General features: G+C 47.3%; 1 protein-coding gene across 15 annotated transcripts in view; it reads left to right on the forward strand.

The window, feature by feature from the left end:
* Positions 1-8832, forward strand: part of Inpp4a (inositol polyphosphate-4-phosphatase type I A) — a 118328-nt gene extending 109496 nt beyond the window's left edge. For 8 of the 15 annotated variants that reach the window (XM_039084224.2, XM_063267768.1, XM_039084225.2 and 5 more), the window contains one exon: positions 1444-3695. In XM_039084224.2, the coding sequence (XP_038940152.1) occupies positions 1444-1624 (181 nt within the window). In that variant the 3' untranslated portion in view covers positions 1625-3695. Of the gene's footprint in view, positions 1-1443; positions 3696-6172 lie in introns of those variants that run through there. The other 7 variants (XM_039084233.2, XM_063267766.1, XM_039084241.2 and 4 more) reach the window with 1 other exon arrangement.
* Positions 8833-13054: the final 4222 nt, after the last annotated feature.

Consider the following 13054-nt stretch of genomic DNA (forward strand, 5'->3'; position numbering starts at 1 on the left):
CACAAAAGAAGGACCCCAAGATAGTGAGGAGGACTGAGCTTCCAGGGAAATGAGCACACCTCCTGCTCTCCCTTCTCTATCTCACTCAGCCCACTCCCTGTCTGTAACTGCTAGAAGATAAAATTTCTACGGTGGGTACCCTTAACTTCAATTTGCTAGCAGACACACACACACACACACACACACACACACACACACACACACACACACACACACACACAAGCACCCACATCCACACCCTGGTAGAAGTAGCAATAATAATTGATCTGGAGTGGCTGCCCACACGTGAGACGTGAAGTCTGTATATGAACGTGAAGTTGGGTCTCCTTTCACCTACTCAGTTCCTGTAAGCCGTGCGGGCTAAGCCAGCACCCACCTGGCTGAGGCTGAACATAATGACACAGACAGAGGTGGCCCCTGTCCCATATTAGGAACTGAAATCCTCAAAGGCAGGCCCGCCCTCCTAGGCAGCCTCAGTGGCCCCACCAGGCAGCCCTGGCAGACATTGTGATCATCAGTCAGTGCTTGCACAGTGTCCCCTTGCTTTCACAGCTACAGAAGGTGTCTTGAGCCCCCGCCTACTCACTTCCCCCTTCCCTCAGAGTGCCAGCCACGTCCCCGAACGGGACATGCGTCAGTGTTGCCATTTGCTAGGTAGGGATGCCGCTCCTCAGTCCTGTGGTTCCAAGTACCATCCAGCTTCAAAACCTCATGCTAATTAGCATAGCTTACCACTGAGCCACAGTCAGCCCCCAGGATATTGATTCTTTAGCATTAAAAGAAGGGAAAACCCCCAATTTCCAGTATGAATTTTGCAGACTCCATTTGAAGGACCATCTTCTAGAACAGTCCATTACAAAGTAGGGGGACAAGATTGCTTCCCCCTCTGACACACCAAGACTTGAGGCAGGCGTGGGAGGATGAGGCCTGGGATTGACACCCAGGTGAACGACTTGTTTGTGTGGCTCAAGAGGCAGCTTTGCACCCAGGCGTCTGTGAGAAGGTCAAACCCCATGGTTCTTCATGTTCAGCTTGCTTCTCAGAGATGCTCATCTGCAGCATGCGGCACGGCAGCGGGTGGGCGGGCGGCATGGAGCTGTGCTTGGCGAGCTGAGAGAGGGTGAACATGGAAAACCATCCTTCAGCCTGTGTGTGTTTACTTTGGCGGATGCAGTATTCTTTTCTTATCTTCACTTCTCTTCTCCCCTTCTCTTCCTGTAACTGTGCGGTTCTGTTTGGTCTTCTGTTCACACTTCTCTGCATCTCTTTTTTCTTTCTGTTGTGGCTCATTCCATTTTTCTTTTTAAATCTTATCTTTTGGTTCTCCTTTCTCCCCATACTTTTGGGTAAACCCATCGCATGTGTCTTTTTCTTTCCTTTTTTTTCCCCTTTCTTTTCTTTTTCCCTTTTCTTTTCCTTTCTCCCAACTTTTCCTTTTCACAGCATTGGAACACGGGAGGTAGTCACGCAGAAGAACTTGAGCGGCCTGGTGCCCATCCGAGACCTAAGGCTAGACCCCAGCCTCCTTTGTTCCATTCCTCTATTAGCTCTGAGCCCCAATTTACTGATTGTGTGGCTCTTTCTGAGCATAGCATACCTGGTGACCAAATTGCGCTGCAAATAGATATTTGAAAAATTAGTCACAAGACAGACAAAAGTGCCCGAATATGTCCAGCCACCGTGTACCAAACTGGACAGAAGGAAGGTGTCAAAGCAAGGTCTGCCAAGAAATATCTCATGCCTTACAGTTTGCCGTTTTGTTCTTCTGAATTGTATATACCTGCCAAATTCTTTCATCAAGAGGACTTGTTCATTCCGATTGTGTGGTGTCTTCAGTGCTTGTAACATGTTCTTCTGGTGCCTGTGACTGCAATACTTAGCTGGCCTGGGATTACTTGTACCAAATATCTTCTGATGTGTAACTATTTATTACCTGTACATCTTGTGTGCCCTGTTCCAAGAGAAAGGGATGCTGTCTGAAAAGAATTTGTACATTTGATACTATTCCTGAAGTGTATTGCTAACCTTCCTTGCCTTTTGACGAGAAAAAGATGCTTATCCACTGGTTTACCTAGATGCCCCTATGGAATCGGACTGCACTTCCTGCTTACCTTTCACAGCGTAGTCCTGGGAGTGCAAGAGCAAATAGCTTGCAGTCACACTTCTTTGCTTCTATTTCTTTCCATTTGGTGATGACACCACTGTGGACACAGGAGCACATGCCACCGAGGCCAATACCCAGATTACATGTTGCATGTGACTTCAGGGTTGTTCTTAATACAAGTACTAGTGAGAGGTATATGCTTTTTCTTGAAATAACTTTTTTTTTAATTTAAAAATTATGTGTTTAGTTCCAGATAAAATCTAGATATCTTTTTTTCTTTAACTAATAAAATAAGGTTAATAATGAACAACAAAAAAAAGCAAACTGTTCTAAAAGAATGAGGCTTAAGTTTTGGCAGTTTTGAGACTTGGAGCTGTGAGAAGGAGGGATCCCTCTGGGTTTTGCCACTGTTGCTCTTAATTTTAACATGGTACTGCTCCTGAAACAGGATGGCCAGTGACCCGGACATTTATATGTGGCAGAGAGTAATTGTCTTCTATAAAAGTAGCCAAGTTACCTAGGAATCAGTCCACAAGCCTTGTGTAAGACATAGTGAATGGCTTCTCCGTTGTCTGGTTCATATTAAGTCATGTTTCCGGTGTTGACCTCCAGTTGGATGAAGGGGAATTTCTTTTCACAAGTCTGGTGGAAAACCTGGAGTGACTTAGAGAAACCAGAGTTTCTAGTATCTTGCTATTTTTCATGTTCACAAACCCACCCCCCACAAATTTAGCCCTTCTGTTCTCTCCCCAAGACTTCTTGACCATACTTGGAGGATTTTCTCTGGTTTGGATTCCACCAAAAGAGTAAGGTCTAGGAGTTGCAGAAGCAGTTCGTAGTGAATACCAGATGCCAGACCGGATCTGTAAACTAGGCTGAGTAGGCCTGTCCTTCTTTGTAGATCCTAGCACTGCAGGATCTCCAGGGTAGGCCTCACCTCTGTGTCTCCACATAAGCAGGTCTATATGTCTCTCCTAGTAGAAGCATGGTGACAGCTCTATGGCATCTTTCAGTTTAGTGTCTCACCCATTGTTAGTCACCAGACAGACATTCGATGGCTCTTTGAAAGAATACTTCCACCTCAAAGCATGTGCTGCAAGCCTCTAACACCATCTGTTTGCCTCATCTGAATGGGGGAGAAAGCACCCATAGCCTCCTTCCATGCGCATTCCACAGCCTCCCATCCCTTGCTCCTGGTCCATACCCTCCTGATACCATGGAGGTGACTCAGGAAGGCATCATTTCCAGGGTTGTGCTGTGGCCAAGCAGAGAGAGACCATATACAGGTGAGGGCGGTCTACAGAGTAACTACAGAGACCGCACCCTTGTCCCCTAGTCTATTGCAGGGACTCTCTCTCTGGACCATTATATACCCGAGAGGAGCAATGGCTGGTTAGACAAACCCCCGCCCCCAGCCCTGAGCAAGAGGCTCCTGTCAGGGCTCCATGGTCTGTTATGGGCGGGCCAGCCACCCTTCTGAGGGGATAAATGGGTCTGAAAAGCAAGCACTGAGGTTCCTTGTTCCTCCTCCAGGGCTTAGCAGAATGCAGAACCCCACCCCAAAAGGCTGACTTTGGGGTAAACCCCAGCACTGGGATTTGAGGTTTGCATTTCTTTTTTTCCTCTGACATACTAGGGAGGCCAGGAGACCAACCTGCAGTGTACTCTTCTTTTATGCTGTATTCTGATGTCATTAAGGCCTTTTGCTCATGAAATGAAGCCAAATAGACATTCAGAATCTTGTCCGCTTCAGCGAGAAATGAAGAGAGAGCATGAAGAGAAGCTCCGAGCTAGGTCACTGTTGGTGCTGGGTGATGGCCTCTGTGTTGCTTCTGAGCTGCACTTGGAGACAACCAGTGACTGTTGCACCCTCTGCAGCAGCAGCCTCGGCACAGAGACCCAGATTCACAAGGGGTTCGGTGCCCTAGGAAATAGCTGTGCAAGTTCTCTGAGCCAGGCTGACTGGCACTGCTCCCCATGTGTCATTCAGACCGAGACACTGAAGCAGAGACATTTCTTCCACACAGTCACGCCCCATGTCTGCTATGGCATGGCCTAGACATGGGGCCTTTAGATGAACTCTGAAGTGGAAAGCCCCCAGAAAAGTAAGAGCAGAGGTGTTTAAGATTGTCCTTCATAGTTTCCATTCAAGCTTCCAAAGTCCATGTCCTTCAAATTAGGGAGAACGAAAAATAATCACTAGTTATACAGTAACTAAATTTTTATTGCTAAAATCTTCCAGAAGCCTCCTCATGTATTATTGTCCCTAAAGTCACTGTAGCAGTGTTGTCAGTGAGGTGTTCTGCCTCAGGCCTCCATGCTGGACTCTGGAGACCTTGTCCCAAGCCTTCCAGCCAGGTCATGGACACCAGCTCATGTCAGCAGTGGTGGCACTCAGAACAGGCATGCTAGCCTGCACATAAACACAAGTTGAAGGCACAGTCTAAACTGTAAGTTCATGTATTCGTGTACAGCATATGCAGCCAGCTAAATGCAGTGTTAGCTCTGTGTGTGAATACAGGGACTGTCAAAGTTTTTAAGTTACCGTTGGGCATTTATTGGGTAGGTAGGTGGGTTTGAGGACCCTTCCGTATAAATGCAGAAGCCATGTGTGAGTAGGGAACCTCCAAAGGCCACAGCAGACCCACTGTGCTCAGGAGCCCACGGCTCTGCTGTAAATACATTTCTATTTTATCCGATCCCTGAATGTTCAGCTGATGCTGTCTTTGGCTCTGGATGGCCCAGGCTTTGCTCAGCTGTCACATGCGGCCTAGGGCTTGAGGCTGTGGAACAAAGATGTGCACATGTGTGGCTGGAGCAGTCAGTGGCTGAGCAGTTGCTTTTCTAGCCTGCCTGTGCGCACTCTTTTGAGTAAGCACTTTGGCTCACCAAACCCCCAGACATGCCCTTAGTAAGGGACTGTCATCTTCGTTCTGAAAGGCTTCAGCGTTACTTTTTTTTTTTTTTTAAATATATGCCTCATGGTCTTCATGAATTTTGAAATACTTTTTCAAACCACTGCTTCTTGGTAACTGCAATTTTACATCTCAGGAAGGAATTTTCCTGAACTTGATAACTGCCTGATTTCATTGCAACTCTGCTAACATTTTGAAACAGTAAGTTTCACTGCATGTAGAGAGGCACTCGCAGTCAGCATCACTTTTGGCTGTCAGTGTCAGACCCACCCCAGAGCTCTGCCCAGAACTCCCTTGAGGCTCCTCTGTGGCCTCCCTGGCTCCTCGTCCTCTCGGGCACCATTTGTTTAGCCTCTGGGTTGCTATGACATCCCTCCATCAAGTGCAGCTGGGATCCGTGTTGGTGACGAGTTCTCTCAGGGCAGAGTGGCTGTGGGCTCACATTGGACTCAGAGGGTCTTGTAGGAGAAGCGGCCACAATGGAAGCAGCCCACGTGGAGAGTGGTGGCATTCGAGCCCCTAGAGGTCAGGAGAGCCTGATCAATAGGCTGGGAACCCGGTCTGCAGACAGCCAGCGAGCAAGCGAGCGTGTGGGCCCGTGTGGGTGCTTTGCACTGGAACACTGCCCCTACCTAGGTGTGGAGACTGATTGATCAGAGCAGCCTCCTCAGCCACAGGATTTTTGATACCAGTTGAATTCTTCGAGGAAAATCAGCATGTGGAGTTTGCGATGGTCACAGCTTTTGCTAACATACAAAAGGTACAGTGTTTCAGAGGCCATGCCAAGAGTGAGATATCCCGTTCATTCAGTTTGCTGTCGAACAGTCTTTGAGCCACAGGTTATACTAGAACCCCAGATAACCAAACCCAAGATACACGCAAAATCATGTCTTTTAAAGACTTGTGTCTGCTTAGATACAACGCGGCTCTGGGAGTCCCAGCCCACAGCGGCACCCAGCATGTGTCTGTGTCTGCTTCTTAGCTGCTTTGTTCAGAACCTCCATCGTGTGTGCTTGTTGTAAACGAATCCAGCAGCCATTTTGATTAATCTTTTTTTAATGCTGTGGAAATGATCGGTTCATTTCATCGTAGTTGAAGTCTTTTCTTTTTTCCTTTTTCACTGCTGTCATTTCTTGTGCTTGTTTTTCCCCAGTGAGGGTTGTCGGCGAGAAAACACAATGAAGAATGTTGGAAGTCGCAAATATGCATTTAACTCCCTGCAGCTGAAGGCCTTCCCCAAGCATTACAGGCCTCCAGAAGGGACTTACGGAAAAGTTGAGACATGAACACACGGTGTCCTCTAATTAGCTGTCATGTAATCAATGTGGGTCCCTCTAGTGTCACATACGATTCTTCAAGAAGACCTGAAGGATTGGTTTTTATTTCTGTGTTTTTAAAGACATGTCACTGGAGAGTCCACGGAGCATGATTTTGTGCTGGAATCTGTAGGGTTACGTGTGGGTCGATAGCGTGGATAGCAACAGCCGCCCTCAACCACAGCTTTCAGCTGTAACTGTACAGTTAATGTCATAGTTCCTAGAAGATGCCAGCTAGGTCTCATACAACTCCAGCAGGCTTTCTCAAATAGCCACTTAGGCCCTGCTCACCCCCTTTACCTTTCTATTCAGTAACTCACAAGTGAGCACTGACTTAAAATCTTCTTTCAAAAAGACTGACTATAAAGCAGGAAGTACCTAACCTGTGCACTTCAGGTCCCAGGTAGAGCAGCAGGTAGAGCAGCAGGTAGAGCAGCAGGTAGAGCAGCAGGTAGAGCAGCAGGTAGATGCTGACTCAGCTGGGGGAGAACCTCCATGCTATGACAGGCTGGTGCTCGTGGCCCTAAAAGGCCACCAAGCTCTGTGAACCGAAAGTGGAAGGAAAGCTTGGTTGGTCACACCAGGAGCTCACACACCTGGAGCCACACTGTTCCTGCCCCTCACAAGTCATGGATGAGTGTCTGCTTAAGATGTAAAGCCAGTATTGAGGTCCCTGGACTCTGCCCCCACCCCACCCCCACCCCACCCCACCCCCACCCCACCCCCACCCCACCCCCACCCCACCCCCACCCCACCCCACCCCGGATGCTCCGTGTATGTTTAGCCCTACCCCACAGGGTGTTTCTCCCTTTGTTCTCCAGCAGTCAGGACCTTCAATGTGGCTTGTCAGGTGTCTGGGATTTAGGGCCAGAGAGACAGTAGAAACTTAGATATTTTCAAAGTAGATGTTCTTCTGGGAGCTTCGTAATAGTCTTCTAGAAGACCATAAATCATGTTTGAATGTCTAGAGAAAGCATCTTAGTTTCTGGTTTGCAATGATGGTTACGGTCCCCCTTCTGTTTCACGGCTATTGATAAACAGTTGAAACTGTCCCCTACCTTGAGAGTCTGAGATGAGATTATGGAACAGGGAATGAGGGATTTTGTAGACACTGTAATCTGCTCATCTTTTACAAGGTGACGGTGAGTCTTGTCTGCACGTGGCAGATTTTTTTCCTTAGAGATTTATATGTTTATAAGTTCTGTTCACCGTAATTCTGTTTACATGTTATTTAAAAGGCTGTAAAAAGAAATGTATATGAACTGTATTCGTGACACTGATACTAATGACCTGTGACCACCATGGGAACTCGTAGGCAAGTCTAGGTAGTTTTCTTTTGGCTCCTTTAGAAAAACAGCTAACAGCTTGGATCTGAGGCATTTGAGGTATCAATAGGACCAGTCTTGGCAAGAGACAGGGAGGGTGCGGGCATCCCTCTACCCCAGTGTGCAGACAGCCTCCTGTCTCTGGTGCCTGCTGGGAGGAAGATGTGCCCTGCTAAGGGGTGGTGTGGCTCACTGCCCCACCCTCAAGGCAAGGCACTGTGGAAGGTGAGTGGCTAAGCTCTCTTTACCCAACCCTTCCCTCGGGTCTGCTCTGCTGGTCTCACATTGTCCTGAAGCCTCAGGCCCTGATCAAAGATGGCTGAGTCTCAGTGCGGCGGGCTAAGCCTTTTAACTTGTTGTTGGTTCACTTACTCTTAGCTTTTAGTTTTTGTTCGTTCATTTTTTTCTTATTTTGACATCACTGCCTTTTAAAAATATTTCTTCAGATTTTAGAATGAAATGTTTCCCATGTTCTCCAGCGTTCCTTTCTGTCCACAGGGCATTTGACTTGTCCACAGGGCATTTGACCTGTCCACATTTATAAAGGGAACAGGCGAAGCTGACTTATTTGTCAGCTTCTGCATGTGAATTCTTGTCTCAGTTTCTGTTTATAATATGAATCACTGTAAAACTCTAAGACTTGGCTAATCACGTAAAAGATTGTGGCTTCAGTGTTTTCTCTGAAGGCATTGTGACTGGCTTCCAGAGCATCACACACGCCCCAGAAGGGTCATCTCGCACAGCACAGGCTCAGCAAGGCCCTGGGCCGCTCACAGGAGGCCGAACTGTTCCCTGTGGGAGGAAAACAGTTCTACAGCTTTCCAGTGAACAGACGTTCCGTCCGGCACCTTTCCCCATTTAGGAAGGAATGTGCAGTCTCTGGGCGGTGGGCATGCCGTGCGGATCCTGTCAGAGCTCCTGCAGCACATCTGCCTTTACTGTCCTTTAAGGATGTATAAATGCTGTACAGTGCTGTTGTATCTCCCGACACGTGTTTTCGCTCAGCTTAGTGCATTTAAATACTTGTATTTATTTATTTGTTTGGGACAGTATTAATATATATGAACATATAGTTACTGTTTTATATATTATTAGCTTATTCAAAGCCATGTATGCTGTAAATGTGCTTGTCTTTAGAATGATAAATAATAAAAACTGACAAGAACATTGAACTCAGCCTCACTGGATTCAGTCTCCTACACTGGAAGGATGTTCTGTAGCCGGCGCCAGACTGCTGTGCCATACCTAGGCTTGGGGGCCAGAAGTCATATGCCTGCAAGTGGTGGGGGTCAGGAGAGACTACAGTCTTTTTAAACATGTTTTTAGTGAGTTTGAATTAAAGTGTATGGTTAAGAATGGGAACATTGTCAACTGGGGGACAACGGTAGGGGTATAGGAGGCAGCTCCCAGTGGCTGGCTCATTCTAAACCTGCTCTTAAGGATCCCAAGAGGGAAAGATAGCTTCTTATAGGTCTCTGTGACTATGTTTTAATCTGTTTTAATGCTACTTACTTATTGTGGTATGTGATGATATTTATGCATCTTAATACTATTTGTCTATTTGTATGCGTGTGTGTGTTGTGTGTGTGTATGTGTGTGTATGCATGTATGTGTGCATGTGTTGGGTGTGTGGAATGATGTGGGGTGTATGGGGTGGTGTGTGTATGCACACATGTGTGGGGTGTATGGGATAGTGTGGGGTGTGTGTGTGTGTGTGTGTGTGCATGTATCTGGTGTCCCCATACACTCATGTCAAAGTCAGAGGTCAGCTCCTAAGAGTCAGCTCTCTCTTCCTCCCACGGAAGTCTTGGTGAGCTCAGGTGGTCAGGTGTGTCAGCAGCAGTTGTTCTGTCACTTAAATACACCCTCTCCTTAAAGGCCCATGTGACCCAGTATGTAAGATCAGGAAGGAAGACAGACAAATATACTACTTTTTAAAAGGAGAAACAGACCAATTGGGAGTTCTCTCCCGTGAGCTCTGGGCAGGTGAGACGGTAGACATGGAACCTTGTGTGTATCAGGTTCTGCCTTCCCAGTGAGATCCTCGCATGTAGAGTGGGTCCAAGCAGGATTGCCTACCCACAGGTGTCAGCCCCAGTCATACCGTCCTCTCAGGGGCTAGTGGGTGACTCTAGTGGAAGAGCAAGTGGGGGCTTTACCGTGCTCTGGGTTGCAAGGACCCCTCTTCTCCCGTGGCCTATGGAGGCTTCTCCAGCAGTAACCACACTGCTGTCACCACCCAAGTTAGGACACAGGTCCCTGAGGAGTAGCATAAGAATACTGATGTCCTCGCTCCCCACACCTCACCTGTGCATGCACTCTGAATCCCTTATGGGCCTAACAGCAGTTTTGTGATAATTACCTGGAGCCTAGAAGACCAGTGTCTGTCAGTGAGGGACTCCTTTGTACCACTTTAGATTAAAAAAATGCTGAAGAGAACACTTAGCTCCCCTAGCAAGTGGGAGGAAACTGGCAAGTGATGGCTGCGCTCTTCTCCCTCCTTGCTCCTGTTGCTTCTCAGGCCCCTGAGAGCAGAATATCTAACTCTCCTGTTCCTTAGGATAACAGTCCTATAGAATAAGGACTTACATGCTGATGTCTCCTGCATATCTAGATCATCCCAGACTTGTTGAGAGTATAGATTCCTCTGGACACCCGGCCAGACCTTACCGGTCTGCTTGTGTGCCGCATCTGTGTGTACCTCAGGCACAGCGTGCTCTGACAGACCTGTGGACGTACTTCCTCCAGCTTGTCTGAACAGTGACCCCCGTTTCCATCCCGGATTACCCTCCCCCCAGACACTTATGGTCAAGTTCACTCTTGGAGCCTATGACTCCCTCCACTAACAGGAAATCAAGGGATTCCATGCACTACCAGCACCCCCACAAGCACACAGTAAGGTAGGCTGGCTATTTTTTGATTCATATTTTGGCTAACCAATCAGATAAATAGTATCTTTCCTTTTGCTACCTGTGTAAACCCAAAATTAAACCAAGAATGTCTATTTAATGGATCTGTATTGGTCAACCCAATCTGATTTAGCTTTGTTCTCTTAAAAATAAGTTTTAAAAAAGATTTATGTACTTATGTATATGAATACACTGTAGCTGTCTTCAGACACACCAGACAAGGGCATCAGATCTCATTACAGATGGTTGTGAGTCACCATGTGACTGCTGGGATTTGAACTCAGGATCTCTGGAAGAGCAGTCAGTGCTCTTAACCACCCAGCTACCTCTCCAGCCCCTTAGCTTTTGTTCTTTCTGCTTGTGTCCCAGGCCTTTAAATTATATCCCTGCACATATTTGCCCAGACTCTGCTTTATGAATTAGAAAACTTAAGTTCTTCAGTATAGCCACCTTGGGGTGACACTGTGTAACTCACCAGACTGTAGGTCTCTAAGTAAAAATGTGTGGTGGAATGGCCATAATGTCTTTCTCAGCAGCTTCTTCAGGGAAGGTCATTATTATTTCTACACACAGTGTAGACTATATCCTCAGACAGAGGGTAGGGATGCAGCTGCATTGTAGAGCAGGGAAGACAGTCCTGTCAAACTTGGAGAGTTCAGTGTCCCCAGTTAGCTCATCTCCACCAAGTTACAGGATCCCATTCTTTGCCACCTAGCACCCTCACTTTGAATGATGTCCTCCGAGGAGGAAAACTTGTGCATTGAAGACAACTTGTCTTTGTTTTTGGCAACTTCAGCCATGGACCACAGAAAGGTATATGTGGTGTGTGTGTGTGTGTGTGTGGTGTGTGGTGTGTGTGTGTCTGGTATGTGGTGTGTGTGTGTGTATGTGGTGTGTCTGTGTATCTGTGTGTGTGGTGTGTGTGTGTATGGTGTGGTGTGTGTGGTGTGTGTGTGTGGTGTGTGTGTCTGTGTGTGTATGGTGTGGGTGTGTGTCTGTGTGTATGGTGTGGTGTATGTGGTGTGTGTGGGTATGGTGTGTGTCTGTCTGTCTGTGTATGGTATGTGTGTGTGTGTGTGTATGGTGTGGTGTGTGGTGAGTGTGTCTGTGTGTATGGTGTGGTGTGTCTGTGTGTCTTTGTCTTCTTACATCATTCTGGAGAGGCTGAGAACATGCTGGTGGCAAAGCTAGAAGCCTCAGATACAAGAGCCCAATGATGTAGCCTGCGTGTGGAGCTGAAGACCAGGAAGCTCTCTAGGCACTTGCTGGTCTGAGTCTATCCTGGCAGGCAGTGCAGCGGTAAGAGACGCTTGCCAGAGCCTGTGGCACTGTCTGGCTTTCTCTGTCTCTGGTTCTCTTCTATCTAGGGCCTCAACCTACTGGATGGTACAGCCCACATTCCTGGCCTGCCTTTGCAGTTCCTCTCCTATGTCAGTCCTCTCCAAAGTGTCCTAACACACTCAAAAGAGGTGTTTTCTAACCCCGGGGACCCCTTAGTCAGGTCACTTAGATCTGCATCTTACCTTTCCCCTCTACCCTGGTCCATCCATCTGGAACACTCCTCTCCCTCCTGCTATTCTCATCATTTAAATTTCAGTTTATCATTTGCTTGTGAATGTATTTCATCTAAAGGATAGGTCATGTACATTTGGTCTATCTTGCCATTTACCTTTGTATTCATAAGGACATGGGGAATTCTTGCAATAAAGGAGCTACTCAGTTTACTGGATGAAGGCTGGCAGGACAGCTCAGCATTTTAAGAGCGCTTGTCGGGGCTGGGGATTTAGCTCAGTGGTAGAGCGCTTACCTAGGAAGCTCAAGGCCCTGGGTTCGGTCCCCAGCTCCGAAAAAAAAGAACCAAAAAAAAAAAAAAAGAGCGCTTGTCATTAAGCCTTATGAGTTTGCTCCCTGGAATCCACCTGGTGAACACCTCTGTGTTCACCCCACCCATGCCTCCCCACCCCTCAGTTTACTAAATGAAGATGAATAAATGATGAGTTTGTTGTGTTTAATAGAACCTTCCAATGCTTGCACTGTGTTGTCTCTTTCATTGTTACCACCAGTTATTTTAGAAGCAACAGAAGAGGACAAATTCACCAAGTCAAAGGACAGGGCAAACTTCGGACCACATTGTGGCAGCAGGAGCACAGTAAGTCTCTCTTGGGAACAAGTGAGAAGGTATCTTAGAGTTTCTATTGCTGTGACAAAACACCATGACCAAAAGCAAGTTGGGAGGTAAGGGTTTGGCTTACACTTTCATATTGCTATTTACTGAAGGAAGTCAGGACAGGAACTCACACAGGGCAGGAACCTGGAAGCAGGAGCTGATGCAGAGGCCATGGAGGGGTGCTGCTTACTGGCTTGCTCAGCTTGCTCTCTTATAGAACCAGGACCACCAGCCCAAGGATTGCACTGCCTACAATGGGCTGGGCCCTCCTCCATCAATCACTAATTAAGAAAATGGCCTACAGCTGGATCTTATAGA

Source organism: Rattus norvegicus, chromosome 9, assembly GCF_036323735.1.
Source record: "Rattus norvegicus strain BN/NHsdMcwi chromosome 9, GRCr8, whole genome shotgun sequence".
In the NCBI taxonomy this organism is placed as follows: domain Eukaryota; kingdom Metazoa; phylum Chordata; class Mammalia; order Rodentia; family Muridae; genus Rattus; species Rattus norvegicus.